Source organism: Leuresthes tenuis, unplaced genomic scaffold (genome assembly GCF_036924035.1).
Source record: "Leuresthes tenuis unplaced genomic scaffold, fLeuTen1.0.hap1 SCAF_21, whole genome shotgun sequence".
NCBI lineage: Eukaryota > Metazoa > Chordata > Actinopteri > Atheriniformes > Atherinopsidae > Leuresthes > Leuresthes tenuis.
The window spans coordinates 6,062,587-6,080,545 of record NW_027325375.1 but is presented as its reverse complement, the minus strand read 5'-3'; the positions used below and the strand labels follow the sequence as shown (position 1 = coordinate 6,080,545).

At 40.5% G+C, this 17,959-nt stretch overlaps 1 protein-coding gene across 6 annotated transcripts; it reads left to right on the top strand.

The window, feature by feature from the left end:
* Window positions 1-876: 876 nt before the first annotated feature.
* On the top strand, window positions 877-17,623 carry macroh2a1 (macroH2A.1 histone). 6 transcript variants are annotated; one of them, XM_072375758.1, is made up of 9 exons: window positions 880-1,008; window positions 2,258-2,458; window positions 3,394-3,500; window positions 3,623-3,814; window positions 4,859-4,966; window positions 7,189-7,288; window positions 10,817-10,906; window positions 15,286-15,460; window positions 16,103-17,623. In XM_072375758.1, exons 2-9 carry the CDS (start codon window positions 2,287-2,289, stop codon window positions 16,266-16,268), a joined length of 1,110 nt encoding a protein of 369 aa, XP_072231859.1. In that variant the 5' UTR covers window positions 880-1,008; window positions 2,258-2,286; the 3' UTR covers window positions 16,269-17,623. The 6 variants fall into 6 exon arrangements, with proteins under 6 accessions (XP_072231861.1, XP_072231862.1, XP_072231863.1 ...); XM_072375759.1 differs by lacking the exon at window positions 7,189-7,288 and adding an exon at window positions 8,534-8,624 and having other exon boundaries at window positions 882-1,008; XM_072375761.1 differs by lacking the exons at window positions 7,189-7,288; window positions 16,103-17,623 and adding an exon at window positions 8,534-8,620 and having other exon boundaries at window positions 878-1,008; window positions 15,286-15,448.
* The last annotated feature ends 336 nt before the right edge of the window (window positions 17,624-17,959 follow it).

The window sequence follows — 17,959 nt, the reverse complement described above, 5'->3', positions numbered from 1 at the left end:
TAATGTTAAGCCATCTGGGGAGGACATATCTCCTTTAGAACAATTATCCATTTTATTATGATCCATCTTGTGAGTTAAATGTCACCTTTGGCAGAAGTTATTGGCAAAAGGTGTATTAATGTCCCCTAATATTACATACTAACTATCAATGATACTGTTTATATACGCCACAACAATTTAATTGATAAAGTATCAATACATTCTCTTCTGATATATATATTTTAAATAATAAAGAAATTAGTCTTCAACCATAAATAATAACTTATTTTTTTCAAGTTATGTTGTTTCCATGAACCCTATCATCATAAGCTTTGTGTGAAATAACTTTACAAGAAAACTGAAACACACCAACTTGGTCACCAAATCTTAAAAACTCTTTAAAAGGCTCCAGTTCTTTCTTTTAATTCGTGTAGTTTTTCTCTCATCTCTTTACATTTATAAATCAAATTCACAAGCCTTTGAGACAACTAACGAGTCTTGAATAGAGGTGAAGTTACCTGTAAAGCTACCATGTAGTCAGATTTATTCACATTGTGGCCAACATTTTTTTGCTCTGGACCTTGGTATACAATTTTCAGAAAAACATAGATCAATGTAAAAAAAAAAAAAAGGCGGTAAAATGTTTTCTACCTCTGATAATAAAAATGTAATCCAGTGTAAATGAACGTGACCCCGGGCTTCTTAGGGTGACGCCCCTGGTTAACGGCTAATTATTTGTCTCATAACACTGTTGGTAGACTTAACTGTGAGAATGGACACCGATCTGTCCTGAGGCAATTCAGCATTCAATCACACTCTGTGTGTTTTAGACAAAAGCAAAAGTGTAAAGGGTTAACGATCAGCAGCGGTTTGAGATTCAGCAGGTTTGCTCTCTGCTCTCAGCGGTCGCGCTCCGCGAGCAGCGCTGGCTCCCTCAGATATTTCAAGTCGCTGTGGATTGTGGGAGTCGGGGACACTGCCCAGGCTTGTTACCGGAGAACGGGAGAGATTTTTCTGCTGTGCTGTTTTGTAAGTAATCCTCCAAGTTCGTACACCTTCGGTTCGAGTCTACCAATATCGCCTATTATTGCTTGAGCAGGTACACGTACACCGAAGTGAGCTGTTAACGTTGCCATTTCGTGCTTTTCTGGCATGGAGGCCGATAAAGCGGAGACCGTGTTGCTGGAGCTGACTGGCAGGAAGGGAAGGGGAGGGAAGGAGGAGCGGGCAGCTGCCGCCGCTCTGCCGGGTTTATTTCATGGAAAGCACGCTGACCTGAAGAGTAAATGTCCCCGGCTGGCCTGACAGTTGAATTTTAGTCGTTAATTCAGTCGTTCAAAGTGTGGGAAAAATAATTTTACCGGCGCGAGTCGTTCGGCTGGCTGTTGACTTGCGGAAATCGTTGTCAGTGGGCAGTACTGAGAAATGCCTGCTGTGGCGATTAAACCCACCTACACCTGGCCGGAGTAAAGAAATGCCGCAGATGGCTCGAACGGAATTGAATTTTTTTCGCGTGTGCCGGTTAATAACGCCGTAACTGTCACGGTTAACGTTGTGTTTTATTTGACGCACCATGCGGACTGTTTGTGTTAGAGCAGGATTAGGGGAAAGCGTGGCCTGTGGTGGGGCTAATTGAGTACCAGTGACAGACAGCTAATTGATGTCTACATCTGGTGCAGTTACATTAATGTTGACATTTCATGGGATTGTTTACAGGGTTGGCTTGGAAGATGAAGGGTTTTATTACAGATTAACCACCAACACTGTATCTAAATGTATGTGAATATGCATATTTAATAACTGACCCCTCTGAGGATGTCAGGACGATGGTGGCATCTGTCATGAATAAAACATTTGCTTGCTGAAGTGATCTTGTGATAATCTTCTTCTTCCTACACAGACAGTGTGACATTTAGCAGGAGGATGATACAAAAAGCCTAATGTGGATCTTGAGTAATTACTCACTAAATACTGATGAGAGTCATGAAACAAAGCAGTATATTGTGTGTCCCAGGTCACCTTGGATTTGTTTTTCTCATCTCATTTTTATGGCTGCTATCAGACACCTCATGCAATCTTTGTTTCTCTGTGTTTTTAAGAAGTTCTTCAGATAAAAGACAAAAATATATTTATAAATATACTCTATCTGCCTCTGTTTTAAAATGCATGTCATATCTAATGTATATCAGTCAATTTCCAGTGGCCATGAAACTGCCAGGACTTCAACTAGTAACACTCGCGTGTGTCAATGGACTGTGGATTATGTTTTTCCATGCAGAGCCCAACGGTGGTAGCCTTCCCAGCACCATGTCCAGCCGAGGAGGAAAGAAGAAGTCAACCAAGACGTCCCGGTCCACCAAGGCTGGGGTCATCTTCCCTGTGGGCCGCATGCTGCGCTACATCAAGAGAGGGTTGCCCAAATATCGCATCGGGGTGGGGGCACCTGTCTACTTGGCAGCTGTTCTCGAGTACCTTACTGGTGAGGTATACTTTTTATACAAGAGCAGAAATCAGCATACTCACCTGTCATACAGAGCTTTGGTCATTGTTTTGGTTTTGGAGTTCCACTGTATGCTGGTGCAACAGCTTATCTCACGCTGATGGCATCCAGGTAACTGTGGATGTTAATGGATCTGAGAGCATTAGTTATTTAATGCTATTTGTAGGCATCAAAAAGCTAAAAAACTACACTTTGATTTTTAATTACATGAAGGCGTCTTTATGTATTTAGTTTGGCATAGACGTGTTCCAAAAATGTACTACAGTGATTTGCAGATGACATAAACCTGATCTGAAAATGGTATGAAGTTTATTTTGAATTTGTCGCTGGCAACATTTAAAAAAAAAAAAAATGATCATAGAAACTACAGCAGGTGGTTTCCTCAGTTAACAAACACTCAGTGTTACTGAATTTAAGAACTGAGGCAGCTCATCGGTGAGTTGCCTCGTCCCAACTTTTTCTTAATCTGTTTCCATCAAATGAGCTTATTTATCATAAGATAGCAGCTGATGTGTTGCTTTTGTTCTGTTTTCAGTTTGATTCTGAGTTTAAATGATTTATAGTTACTAAATGCCCTCACCTTTTCAGACCACTTACATCATTTTCTCATTCAGCAAAACACACACACAGACAGAAACCAAAGCTCTTAAAGACTGCTGGTATAGTGAATGATGTCACTTTTTTTGTAAGAGATGCGACAGCTTGTAAGCTGTAAGCTGTTTATTCGGGGATTTCACAGTTCAGAGATCAGCTCATGTCCTGATGTTTGCTTTAAAGTTGATGGCTTACATTTGCAGGCACACTTACCATCAGAGTCTTTACGAGATGTTTTATGTGTAGATACATGGGCTGATTTTCTGAATTTGTTACAAAGTGTTTAATTCTCTTTATCTTTTGGTTTAATATTCACTTAGCTGAGATCCTGGAGTTGGCAGGTAATGCTGCAAGAGACAATAAAAAGGGTCGCGTAACACCAAGGCACATCCTGCTGGCCATTGCCAATGATGAGGAGCTGAACCAGGTCAGCCGCTGCTCAAACGATTCTCAAATATTTTCAGATGCATGTAGAACGTTTTTAGATTGATTTACTACCTTCCAGGTTGTGTTGGAGCTCAAATCTCGAGTTTTCTCATCCTTTGTCAGTTGCTCAAAGGTGTGACCATTGCAGCAGGTGGAGTCTTGCCCAACATCCACCCGGAGCTGCTAGCCAAGAAGAGAGGCGCCAAGGGCAAGCTGGAGACGCCCGTGTCACCTGCCCCCGAAAAGAAACCCAAGCCAGTCAAGAAAACAGCAGCTAAGAAACAGAGCGGGAAAAAGGCAGGAGGGAAGGCAAAGGTACGTCAGCAGGCTCAAACCCCAATTCCTGTGAATTTGTTTTGAGGAAGTTTAAAGTTGGTCTGGTACACTTCCTTAAGCTTTGATTACTGCATGCATTCACCGTGGCATTCTTTTAAGAAGCTTTTTCAATGTTGCAGCACTTATTTCCATCCAGAGTTTCATTGATTTTTCACCAAGGTCTCATACTGACGATAGAGTCAGACTGTCGTGTAAAGTCTGCTCCAGCACATCCTAAAGATTCTGAAAGGGATTAAGGTCTGAATTCTGTGATGCCAGTGTGTAAAAATGATGTCATGCTCCACGATCCTGGCACTGTGATCCTGGAATGTGCTTCAGGGCGAAGAGGGGAAAAAATGATTGATGGGGAAAAAAACATGTTTATTTAGTATATTCAGGAACGTTTGCTGAAGTTAGTTATTTTTCTTTTGCCTGGCTCTTTTGGATTACCAGAACCATATAAAGTTGGTGATTAGGTTTGTTAATTCAAGCATATCATGAGCAAATGAAACAAAACCCACACACTTTATTTTTATAGCACTTGTCGAAACCTGTGTTACAAAATTCTTTACACAAATGCACAATGAAAACACGTTTCTGATTTCTAAAACAAGTGGGGCCGAGGGAAAGGAAAGAAACTTGAAAACTTACCATACAGGCAGAGGAAACAGTTGATGAAGAAAAAGCTGTTTAAATGGGTAAAAAGAAACAACCTGTGAAATATTCAGAATGTGATAAAAAATAAAACCTTTAGGTTTAGAACTAAGAGGACTCTGGCAGGACTCTGTGTGACACAATCAATTAGGTTTAGTTTCAATGAGTAACAGTAAAACCGTCACATGAAAATCAAGATTGTAAGATGAGATTAAAAATAAGTTCTCAACAGTGGTTTAAAAGAAGATAGTGATTGGGTAAACCTTCCTGTCTTTCACCCTGTACTACTGACATGGTAGTCGCACACATGTTGCTGATTGGCTGTTCTCCAAAGGTGTTCACTGGACTGTTTTGTGCTCTGTTCAAGTCAATGTTTTGTCTCTTCAACAGAGACAGGGGGAGGTGAGCAAGGCAGCATCAGCAGATAGCACCACAGAGGGATCTCCAGCTGACAGCTTCACTGTGCTCTCCACCAAGAGCCTCTTCCTGGGTCAAAAGGTCAGTCACCTTAGAGACTAACCCCACACTGGTCTAATCTCACTAGACAGAAACTATATTCTAGTAACTCTTAGATAAGTGAGATGAATTCATGGCTTGTAGTGATTCTGAAATGGAATCATAGATGAAGTAGAAAATACATATATCCAATGTTGTTGTAGTCATCCAGACTTCCTCATACAAAGAAGCTCCGCTTTGATGTTAGATAATAGATTTTCAAACGCTGGGATTTAGTTTTTGTAAGACTCGCTTGTAGTAGTGATCATGATCACAGTGTTGTGTATCACAGATCCATTAGCTCCTCTCGCTTCTGTCTGGCTGAGCATAAAAACAGCTGCTGAACCTTTTTACTGAGCTGAAACTTGGAAGTAAATTTGACTGAGAGACCCAGCTGAAGCTACCCTAACCCCCAGCCCATGTTAATGTTTCAAAATTATAAGATCATAGGCTCATTAAAATGGATTGAAAGTTATGAAAAAAAAAACATAAAAGGAGTTTGGGACGATACTGTTAAAAAGAAAGAATGACTCAAGAGTGATGCAAGAAGTGCCAACGGTTCCCTTTTACTGACTTTTAATCAGCGATGGTTACGGCTGATTTGTTTAGATTTTGACCTTTGTGCGTTGCAGCTGAGATCAGGTGATAATTCCGTCAGATAATTCGTTGCCTCTCACTAAAGCGTTTTTGTGTTTTGCTCTGACACTCGGTTCAACAGAAAGTAATCAGCTATTTACAAATTGGTGAACTGTCAAAATGCTTGATTACACGGTTCAGACGCTAACCCGAACAGTATGTTTAGAAGAAATTGACTCCCTCAGTTCAAGGGTTCAGCTCAGTTGTAAGCTGATGGCTGCTGGCAGTGCATGCTCCGCTCTGCGCTCACACGTTGACACTAAACTATAACTGAATGCAAATGAACTCGACATTTAGTTTGTAGTAAATAAGAAATCTGTTCAGCCTGTATGCTTAAGCTGCCATTCTCTGTTATGTTATTTTTAAAGCATAACAACTCTTGGCTGCTTGTTTGAACAAAAATAGATGAAGTAATGACATATACACGTGTTTAAAATCCAAAGTTTATAGTTCTGTATTTCACTGGACAGTTGATTTTAAATCACAACATGACTTGGAGTTGATTTTTGGCTGTAAAAAAGTTGCAGCATCACTATAGTCTGCTTTAGGAGAGTGGCTCTTAAACAGCTCACGTAGAAACCGGAGGACAGCAGTTAATCAGATGAGAGCCATTGACCTCCCACTGACCTCCCAACCTCCCAATAGAAAAACTAGCGCTACTCTATTTCACTTGGCAACAACTGGCACAAGCTGTTGGAAAAAAACCTTACCTTACTTAAATTCGCACACTGGGATGAATGCTCTCAGGAAGGTGAGGTAGTAGTTAAATGAAGACTCCCTGGAGCATTCATCCTGGCGTGCAGACTTTGTTTTCCAGACATAATTATTGTGACTGCACCTTTCTCTCAGCATTTTGTTTGTCTTCACTCTCAGTCTTGCGCTGTGTTTTCTGTCGTCACTACCTCTCTTTTGGATGATGTGCTCCTTCATTATCAAGCTGTGTGTTTTTAAAGCTTGTTGGTGAAATAGAATGTTTGAATAACACATTGAAATTAAATTACGAGGTTCTAACTGGGTGTAATGATTTACATTTTTAGAGGGATACCTTTGCATTTGAAGTGTTTTTGCAACATTTGTCAAATTAGCTGCTCTGAAACTGTGACTGAGGTATATTTTTTTAAAACAACACCAAACTTTCAACATACTGAACATGCCATTTACAGCACTGATCATAAGTTTTAGTTAGGTCCAGCCTATGATATCTTTTTTTTTTTAACCAAATGACCTGCAGAATGTCCTCCTTTGGATTCTGTTCATTGTTGGAAATTTAAAAACTTAAAAAGAGCTTCATCCTACCTACAGGTCTGTTTGAAGCTGATGTCTTTGGACAGGACAGTGTCAGCTTTTGCACTGTATAGCAGTGTTGTGAAGTGTGTGTGTATTTTTTTTTTTCCATCATAATTTTACAGAGTGTGCTCTACAAGTGGTTGCAAATCTGTGGTGGTCCCAGTTTGGTAATTGGTCCAAAAGCTCACGGTATCCCTCTAAACTGCAGAGTTAATCTGGTTTTAATGGCTTTGCTTCCTCACCTCTTCCTTCTTGCTCCACCTCCTCCTCGGCATGCCTCCCCTCGCTCTCCCCCTTCACAGCTCAACCTTATCCACAGCGAGGTCAGTAACTTGGCTGGCTTTGACGTGGAGGGGGTCATCAACCCCACCAATGCTGAACTTGAACTTAAAGACGATCTAGGTGAGCTCCCCAACCCCTCCCACGCAACGCTCTCTAGTCCCCCTGGGCTTTGAGATCTGAAATCCTTGAATGTTTAACAGTTGAGCATTTTTTGAAACCGCTGGTCAGAAAGAGTGCCTTCACCAGATCTGTTTATTCACACAGTGGGCAGCTCAGTTAGGTCACATGTTGAACTGTGGAAGAGATGGCGGTTGGATCTAATGTCTGCGCGGCTTAACTGCAGCTCATCTTCAGCTTCTGTGTAAAAGAAAATCTGAAGGCTGCTTGTTGAAAAGCAGCTTAAGGCTATATTGATTATTTTGCTCACTCCATAATCGGTCTGTGGTTCAGAGATATGTTGTTTTATTTTTCAATTTTATTTAATTTTGCAGGTATTTGATCTGTGATGAGGCTGTTGCAAAATGATTTCATTCAGTGTCCTCTCATAGCGTTGAAAAACTGACATTTTGAAACATGGATGGCCGTGGTTTAGAAATCAAATAAACAAACAAAAAAGCTAATCACAGTGTGAATAAATGCTGAGATCCTTTTTTGGGTTAAGATACAGAGCAGGAAGGTGCAGATCAGTAGAAAATCATGAACAAAATCCAGTTTCAAGAAGAAAAGAATTCCCTGCAGTGACTTTCAAGGATTTTTTTCAAAGCCCCTCAGAGCAATCGGTCTGCTTGCTCTTTGTTTCGGTTCATTCCAGGTCGTCATCCTTTCAACTGGCTGCAAGACATTTGTTGTGCTTCAAAAATCACTACCTGTAGGAAAAAGAGCACAAGATTACAGAGGAAAAATTGGGGTTAACCTCTATTAGTTGTAGAGTGCAGCCTGATTGAGAGGTCGCTCACCTGGAGTGTGATCATTGAATTGAGGAATTGGAACGACACAGTTGGACTGAAAGCTGGTTTCTTAATTTCTGCAGTTTGAAAACTACAAAAAGAAATTTACTCTTGCATTCAGTTATGTTGAGTGTAGAAAAGACATTTAAGGTTAACTTAATTTCTGTGTTACATACATTTTTTAAAATAAAATCCAGCCAACTGTGCTTTCCTGCTTCCTACTTCCACATGGTAACAAGACCCTCTGTTTCCTCAGTTGCCTCCTTGTTTCACAACCTCTCCGGCTTTTATTTTCCTGTTCTTCTCTTTTGTCCATTTTTTTTCTTTTATTCCTTGTCTCATTGTATTGCTCCTGGCCACTCACTGTGTTTTTACCACCATGTTGTTGCCTGTCGTTTGTCATTGTTGTCATTTGTAGTTGCAAGTTGTCCAAGCCGACATATCCATCGTGGAGAGCGACGCTGTCATTCACCCGACCAACTCCTCCCTCTATTCAGGTGGTGAAGTAGGTAAAGGAACCACTGATACCGCACAGACCATGACTGCCTGTCTGGGCTCCCTCTGCATATCCATATGGTCAGCGCTGCAGTCAGTGGACAAACACCACGGCAGCAGCAGTTTGAGACTCACATCCAGGAGTTATCGCTATTAAAGCTGATGTTTTTACTGTAAATGCTCCACATAATTTGGTTACATATTGACAGAGGTGAAAATGAACTTGTAGAGGCTTGAAACGTAAAAACGGGAACTCTGGGGCTTGAGGATGACTTAATTTGCAAATGTTTATAAATCCGCGGCCAACCCGTTCTGCATTTCCAGACACTTTTCTGTAAACCTAACCCAGGAGGAAAACAGGTGGCTGGTCAGCAGATTGTTTCTCACTTATTTCTGAATATTTCACAGGCTCCTGCTCACACTTGAGGTATGCTATGAGGCAAGATTATTTAGTTAGTGACACATAGTGTCATTTGTTTTAAGTTTCAGAAAGCACCACCCTGTTAGTAATTCTTCTGATCATATGGTCTGAGTGCTAAGCCACGCAGTTACAGTTGAGTGAACTGATTTTAGTGCATTTCCACAGCAGCCTACGTGCATTCTTTCAGTGTTGCTAGAAAAAAGCCTGTTTTAAACTACTGCTTGTGGAACATGGACTGATCAGAGAAAGTTAAATGAAATTTTAAGATTTCCACATACTTTTAATGTAAGAACAGAGTCAAACCAAACAAGCCATTAAGCGTCCACTGAGGGGTGAAGTGCATATAACTGCAGTTATTATCTGTTGTCTCATTGCAGCAGAAGTCTTTTTTTCACCACAGCTCTCCATGATGTGTTGTTTAGCATTAATGGTGCCATAGTGGTGTCATTTCTTGGAAGATCTGCTGTCCAGCCTTCAGACTCATGCATCTTCTATTGAAACCAATCTTTTACACGAATGACTCACTGATTTGAATATTTGAATTATTTAACAGGGTGAAGTAAATGTTCACTTTCTAACTTTCAAGTCTTTGCAAGTTAATTTTCATGAGCTGCAGCCAGCCTGTCAGATTAAACATGGACTGTCCACGTGGTGCTTCACACGTGCAGCTATCTCCAGTAAAGACACTGTTCTCTTCATTCCCATCAGCGCTGAAGTAACAATGAACAGAAACTTGATCCTCACAGAGCAGACGTTGAGTACGTCACGTAAGACACACAGCTACAGTGTATATTTTGCTTGTGTGATCATGAAATCTTTATGCTGCTGCTTGTTGTTGGTTTTTTTCCCACTTGTCTGAAACGTAGGCAATCTGACACCCGTCTCATTTTCTGCAACTTCTAACCTCTCGACCACGCTGACAGTTCAGCTGGTTCGGCGGACAAAAAATAAAGTATCTGATGAAGCCATTATTTCCTGTAGCTTCCCAGGGGTTGATCAGTGCACAAAGGTTTAACTAGGAAACTGCTAATGACTATGCAACTGGCCAGTAAACTACACTAGACCAATGTCTTTATTTGCTTGCTTGGATTGACTGTTGCATTTCATGAAGAGCTGTTTTCACTGACCTTTCTTTGATGATACTGACACTAACCTGGTTGCTTTTCTCCTCCGCTTGTTTTTAATGATGTTGCAGCCAGCTCGTTCATTTATCTGCTTCTGGAGATGTTAATTGGATTCCCTCTCTTCTGGCTTTCTCTATGGCAGCTCTCTAAAGCTCTACGTTAATCTGAAAAAGTGTGATTAATGTGAAATGACTTTCTTTTACTAATCAAATAAAGAAGAGAGAAAACGGTTGAATTTGCTCTCCCTGCGGCCTGATATGTACCTTCTGAATGCATTTCTCTCATCTTCCCAAAAACAGGGTAGAATAGTTATAAAGAAAATACCCTCAGTCATGTGGGAGAGCAGAGGGAGGTAATTAAGTACTAAGGTTTTAATAAATTAGTTATACTGACTCTTAATGAGTAATTTGGAAGAGAGCAGTGTCGAATCTCTGTTTTTAATGAGAGAGCTCAGAGATTCAGAGAGAGGCCATGTGAAATGATTGACTGCACTGTTGTGTGTCTGCCTTCCTGTTGGCCTTGTCCATCCATCTCCATGTCTTCCTGCTTGCCCGTCTGTCTGCATGACAACCAACCAGCTGCCTCCTTTACTGCTGTCTGTCTATCTGTACGTCTGCTGTGCATGAGGATGTATTCACCACAGTCCTTCCTACACTTACAGGTTCTGCTCTGGAAAAAAAGGGAGGGAAGGAGTTCACTGAAGCGTTGCAGGAGCTGAAGAAGAAAAATGGCCCTCTGGAGGTGGCTGGTGGTAAGTGCACAGAGCAAAGGTTTGTGGATGTCAGTGGGATTTATTTATTTATTTATTTTTCACTCTCTAAATGTTAAATGGTATTGCTTTGTATTTTGTGTTCTATCTCCTAAAAATGGGGTTAATGGTATTGATAATGGTGGCAGGGCAACAGATTCACGCCTCATATTTAGTGAAGATCCAGAGAAATCTTTTTACCCACAGGAAAGAGATGCTGAGCTCCTGAAATCTGAATATCCGGGTTTGTCTTGCCTTGGGCACTGCATGAACTGACGTCCGTGATTCTGTTGTAAGAATCACCGCAGGTCTTAATAACAGTCGTGAAAACCATTGCCGGTGATCACAGTTTGTTGCTGCATGAACAAATGAAAAGGTAACCAAGCTAAGAAGAAACGTGCACGAACAAAGTCGTGAAACACTGCCGACCTCCCGGGGGGTTATTTCAGCTCATTTAAGATGGATTGTGGCAAAGCAGAGAACTGTTTTCATAATTTGATAAAATTTGTTTGCAGAACTTGAATATCTTTAAAAGGACCATTAGTGTCCAACAATCTTTAGAGCAGCTAACACAAAAATGTACAACCTTTTTTTTAAGGAGAAGTCTTCCTTATGTCAGCGGGACCACGTTCTCTAAATATTACAGTACCAGTCGTGTGCAAGTTCACACTTCACAAGCTCTAGTTCAAAGTTAAGTTCACACAAATATATGGAACATAGTGTTATGCAGTGCTGTGCAGTGCTGGGCCATCTGAACAGTGCATACATCTCTGCATTTGTTTGTTATGAAATTGGGTTGAATTCACTGTATTCTATCTTCTAAATTGAATTTAGACAAAAAGATTTATTTTTGATCTTATTTGCCTCTAAAGGTTTTCAAGAATTTCTTTTTTAATATAAACAAGATGGTGAAAGTTCCTTGAAATCTGGCTCCAGTTATCTATTTTCATGAAAAGTTTTGGGAAATCGGTCAATGCGAGCATCTCCTCCTCTCCAATCCTTCCATTTTCCATTTCTGCTGCTTCATTTGTTTGCTCTTTTTTTCTCTGATTGTTTTTACACTCAGTCTCATACACTGGGCAGCAATTGCTGTATTTGATTGTCACATTTAGAGGGGTTGAACATTGATCCCCTCAGGCAACACCCAGCTCCAACAACAGTGATGTCAGCACACGCTGTAAATCTCGTGTCAGGGCCCTGTTTCAGTGATTAGCCCTTTTGGACACAAAGACCTCACTCACCTGGACTAATTCAATCTTCTCTTAAAGGCTAAAGGTTGAACGTTTTGTAGAAACAGTGAATATTTGGGGTCATTTGGTCCTGGCACCCCCTATGAAATTGTAGTGTAAAACTAGATTTTAGGCTGTTTCTTTCAGGGCACTCTTATGTTTTATCTGTGTTACTGTCATTTTCTGTAATTTCTTTTTTTTTTTTTTTTTTATGGATTTTTTTTTTCCCCCATTAATTTGTCCGCCACCTTCGGCCAAGTTAGCGCAGCACCCTAATCCTGTTCCCCACGTTGGGCCCATAAATGGATCACCAGGTGACAGAACACCAAGCCAGCTGAGCCTTGCAGGGATTGTGTGGATCTGGATCAACCGAACAGTCACCAGATGTTGTTCAGAACAATGATCAGAGGAGTTCTGTTTAAGATGATCATCATCTGTTAATTTCTCTGAAAGTATTCAGACCCCTCGTTTAGAACTTGTTTTAAGCACCTTTGGCAGAAACGAACAGTCGTAAATGCTTGGCACACCTTCTTTAGAAGTTCAGATTAAACCAGACTGGATACAGAGCTGCTGTTTTAAGGTTTCTTCAGAGATGCTCTCCACAGTTCAGATAGACAGTCTGACCGGGTCACTCCGGGACTTTAGCTTTCTTGGCAGTATGCTTCAGGTTGTTCCTTTGCTCAAAATCAACTAGCTCGAGATCCAGACTAATGGAAAAAATCTTTAATTTAGAGCTGTTTTATTTTTTCCCTCTTCCTGCTGCAGTAACGTATCCCCAGAGAATAATGCTCCCATTACATTGTTTGATTGTAGAGATGGTGTTAATGAGGTGTTGCTCAGAGCCTGGTGTCATCCACACATACAGCTGGAAAATGTGGCCAAATATATTGAACATAGTTTACAGTAATTTGATCAGAGGACTTAGCTTCTCTTGGACTAAGCCATTCAGGTGCAAACGCAGGTGAGTCACTGGCAAACTTTGTTGCAAACTTTGCCGTCTTTTTAGCGAAATGTGGCTTCTCTCTGGCTAATCCATCATCAAGTCCTGAATGTTGGAGTGCTTATCTGGTGGCTTTTCATCTGTCAAGTTCTCCCATCTCCACAAAGGGAATCTGGATTTCATTCATACAGACCAGTGGCTTGCTGGTTATCCATCTGACCAAAGATGTATAAAGTGTGTTAATGTTTTCTGTGCTTTTGGGCACTTACATTTCTCTAAAAATATTCTTGTATTCTCTGTCTAAAAACCTGCAAGCTAATTGTGCCAAGACGGTTCTCTCATCCTCATGACTGGATTTTCACTCTTTCATACACCATCAAATGGGAGAATTTGTGTTCTCAGGTGTGTTTTTCCTGTTTACTTATAATTATGACCAAAGAGTTCATTCAGGCACAGAAGGACTCCAGTGACACAAAACACACCAGAGCTCAGTTATATTAGAGGGTCTGAATGCTTATTTCAGTTTTTCTGAACAAAACACTCCGGCAGTATAGATTGATTAGAGAAAAAAATGATTAAAAAATGATGAAACGAACTACAGAAAGTCTCAAAATACACATGATTTTTTTAACTGCAGAAAAGTACATGGACTAATTCTTCTAGTCAAGTGTTTTCGGTCTATAGAAGCTTCTAGTTTTAGTCACACTCGACAGTTCTTGACATGTAAAATACTGCAGGAGGCATTTGTCTATGACATTGTGTAATGTTGCTAAACAGCTGTTTTAGGAAATCCTTGTTCCTGCCTTGATAGTTAGACTATATAATCACCATGATTGAACCACATATCCACATCTTCAGGTGAAACCAATGGGCTTGGGTATGGTCCACTTCTTGGTCTGGGGACAGGTATTTGGTAATGCTGGTCTTATCTCAGCAGCAACACTTTTGATTTTAAAGAGCAGGAGCTGTTGAGACTGACATAAAACAGCAGCACAAACTTCCAAGTGCATCAACAGAAAATCCACATGCATGTTGCAATACTACTTTGTCCACATAGGTTGATTGACAGTTGATCTCCAGATGTGCAATACATAAATGCTGCAAAGAGTGTTCGACTCAACCAAAACCATTAAAAAAAAACAAAAAAACAGCTTGTCGGGCAATCATGAATACCATCATCATCACCATCAGGCTTTTCCTCAGGACCAGCCCGCCCATACAGTGAGACTGTGGGAAGTCTCTCCATCTTCTTTGTTCCCCATCTGGAAATGCGCTTGTCCTCAGCTTTGACTGCTGTCCAGTCACACATCGCCGTGGGCTCGTAAACTCTGACCGGAGGCTTTCTCACATCACAGAGTCGGGGTTTTGGCTGAGTTACACCTTCTACAGCTGGATTGATGGAACACTTAACTAAATGTTAAACTCCAGAGAACAGACTCCTCTTCCCTGTTCTTCCTCTTTTTGTCTGGAGAACAGATTTTGTCCTGGTCTAACAAGTTAAAGCTTTTGGAGATTTGTTACATATAGTTTCCATAAAGACAAGTGCTCATTCACCTCTGGCCTCCAAAGTCAATGTTTGGGTTTAGACCTCTGATAAAACCGTTTAATGAGGCTGATCCTGACTGATGAACTCTACATGTGACAAATTCCAGCTGGATGTCTGTAGTGACCGGATTCACCGTTTGACCTAATAACATCACAGAAACTGCAAAAGATTTATGTAATAATATTTTTTAAAGTGTTGTAGATTACTGAAGGGCACATTTTGACTGCTGTGCTTTCATTGATTTTTTTATTTTTATTTTTTATGGCTGTATATGTACAAATTTATTGATTGACCTTTCTGCCCCAAGGCAGGAAGAATCGTTATTCAAATTCAAGAGAAGTGGATATTTTTTCATGAAATAGTGAACGTTTGGGTTTCAAATGTTTTATTGTGATTAAGATATTGGTTAATTTTACATTGAAATGTTGGTTTATGAGATTTGTAAATCATTGCATTGCTGTTTTCTTTAGCTTTTACACAGTGTCCCATCTTTTTGTATTTTGGGTTGTATGAACAAGAATAAGTTTGTTTAAACATTTTTCCAGAGTTGCCGCGGTGAAGGAGGCTTATGTCATCACTTTGAAGCCAAACTTTACCTGAAATATGTATAATTTCTTCTCGTCTTTATACCAAACTAACCATTCTTCATCTCCTCTCCTTCCCTCAGCTGTTCTGACTGCTGGCTTTGGCCTGCCTGCGAAGTACGTCATCCACTGTAACAGTCCAGGCTGGGGCTCTGACAAGTGTGAGGAGATGCTGGAGAAGACGGTGAAGAACTGCCTGGCTATGGCAGATGAGAAGAAACTCAAGTCTGTGGCTTTTCCCTCCATTGGTAGTGGAAGGTAGGAAAGTGCATTCAGATGAAACACATCCATATCAGCAGGATGCTGAAAATTTGATGTAATCACTACCTTACTGACAAAATGCTGCATTTTTCCTTTAATTGCAAAGATGGTACAAATCCTGAAGCTCACCAGTGTGCAGTGTAATTACCAGTTAAAGGCATTTTCACTTTCTCTTTGATCTTAAACACGATGCATTAATAATGTCATGTGTGCATGGAGATTAAACCGAGCAGAGCGACGAAAGGTGCATCATGGGAGGTCCCCCATCAGTGTAGGCACTCCACAAGCAAACCTGCAGTGCTCTGTTTGGAAAATATCCAACTATGACGTCTTCTAAATTTAACAGGGAGCCGATGGAAGAGAAGCTAAAGCTGTAGAATTATGATCTCTCCTGCTAGCTCTCATCAGAACTCTGTCCTGGGGTGTCCACTGGCAGCAGAGCCTTTGGGTACTGTGGCTTGAAGGGTGGGGTCTCTGGTAATTGGATAAGTTTGGAGACAGATTGGGTGGCGGGGACATGCTTTTCCACAGAGGGACAGCTGCTGTCATGGTTACCAAAACTATGGTATTGTGTGCTTGGTCCTGGACCCATAGTTCCCAACAGACCGTAATCAAATTGTGTGTGAACTATCTCGGCAGGAATGGCTTCCCGAAGCAGACGGCAGCTCAACTGATCCTGAAGGCCATCTCCAGCTACTTTGTGGCCACCATGTCTTCCACCATCAAGACCGTCTACTTTGTGCTGTTTGACAGCGAGAGCATCGGGATTTACGTGCAGGAAATGGCCAAGCTGGAGACGAGTTAAAGTACGGAATTTCCCCTGTCATTGTCCTTCTCGACTGCCCCGTCTTTTTTTTTTTTTTTTTTTTTTCTTTCCTGCAAAGAGAGTGGAAGGTGGTTACCGATGATTTGTTAGACATGAAGAGAAGAAGAAAAAGAAGAGTTCTAAAGATGAAGAACTTGTTTTTGCATTTTGTTTGTGTGATTCCTATATTGTCTTTATTTTTTTTTTTGTTTTTATCTACTTGTCACCTCTGGTGTTTTAACGTAGATGTGCACTGTTCATTCTGCGGCCTTTTAATACGAACAGTGCTGCAGAGTAAAGATTCTTCAATTGAGATTTAATTTTCAGAATATAAAAGAAGTTATGAGACATAGCTGCACCTCAATTATGGATACTTCCGGAGAAATACGGGTTAATGCATGTAAAGATATTAAAAACAGCTGTTCTCTTTCTGTTGATCTCAATATCACAAAGCATTTAACTGAGTGTTGTATTTTTTAGTATCATCTCTGCAGTTTAGAAACATTTGTTGTTGTACTGTATAATGAAAAGGTAAAGTGTAATGAGAAGTTCGGTTTGATCTACTTTGGTCTTCAGAAGACTTGAATAGCAGAATGACTCTTTGTGTTACGTGTTGCAAAGTTCTCTTTTTGCCTTCGTTTACACAGGCAGAGTTTTCACAGTGTGCTGCAGAGACCTTTAATTTCCGAGTGAACAAAGGAAGATAAAGGAGTTAATTGTGATGCGAAGGCCAGCACCCGTTGGTTGTTATTTACAACATTAATAAATCAGTTCTTGGGTTACAAGTGGAGTTTGGAGGTTTTTGCAGGGCACCGACAGTTTCTATTGTGTATCCCTCTTAAGTGTTTATATATATATATATATAGAACGTATTTGTGAAACGTTTTGATTTTCACACTGATTCTAAATGGCACGGGATTTGAAGGAAGAAGGAAAAAAAAAAAAGAAAGGTATCGTTTTTTGTGTGTTTTGTCTTTTGTTAAGCCATAAAACAAATGTATTCGTTATTGCTGGAAATGGAGGCTCTGCTGTTGCTTTTGATTCGCTCTTTCATTCAGCCACCACCAGATGGCTCCCTCTGATAAAGCATCGACGCATCATCGCAACCATTGTTTTTTGGTGCGGCAGCAGACCTCTTTGCACAGACGCTGATCGATTTGAGTTGGCTTTGAATTGGGAATGATGGACATCTATATGGAGGAACCTGGCTGCTCTGCTGCATTTGGACTTTTCAACAGCCTGACTTTCTTATAACAGGAAAACAACAAAAAAAAAAGCTTTCTAAAGAACTGCTACAATTGATGATTCTACAAAAGGTCTGTACACTCCGGTAATAAAATACCTTTAAAAACATCCTTTTAGAATAATGAGATCATTATTTGTTTCATGCAGAGCTGAGGAGTGCAGTCATGAGCTGGAGCTCATATAATTAAAGACGTGTGTGAAGTCAAATTATAGGAGATGTCTTCATAGCCCCCCATGAAACAAGTGTGTGTGTTGAGTATCATAAAAAAAATCCCTCTCTGCTGTTTTGAAGGGAGCATAAAGAAATTGCTGCAGCACAAATGGCAGAAGTGAAATATCCTACATTTATTTAATTTGAGAGCCACTTTTAAAACCTCTAGTATCCAAAGCTCAACAAACATGTGCGTCTCTTCACCTGATGTGGGCCAAAAGGGTTTTTTATCATG

Bases quoted from the DNA above. Each gene is read 5' to 3' on its own strand.
- macroh2a1 (XM_072375758.1), top strand. From the start codon at position 2,287: ATGTCCAGCCGAGGAGGAAAGAAGAAGTCAACCAAGACGTCCCGGTCC. The intron at 2,459-3,393 runs GTGAGGTATACT...ATATTCACTTAG, and splicing joins TGTTCTCGAGTACCTTACTG to CTGAGATCCTGGAGTTGGCA. The intron at 3,501-3,622 runs GTCAGCCGCTGC...ATCCTTTGTCAG, and splicing joins ATGATGAGGAGCTGAACCAG to TTGCTCAAAGGTGTGACCAT.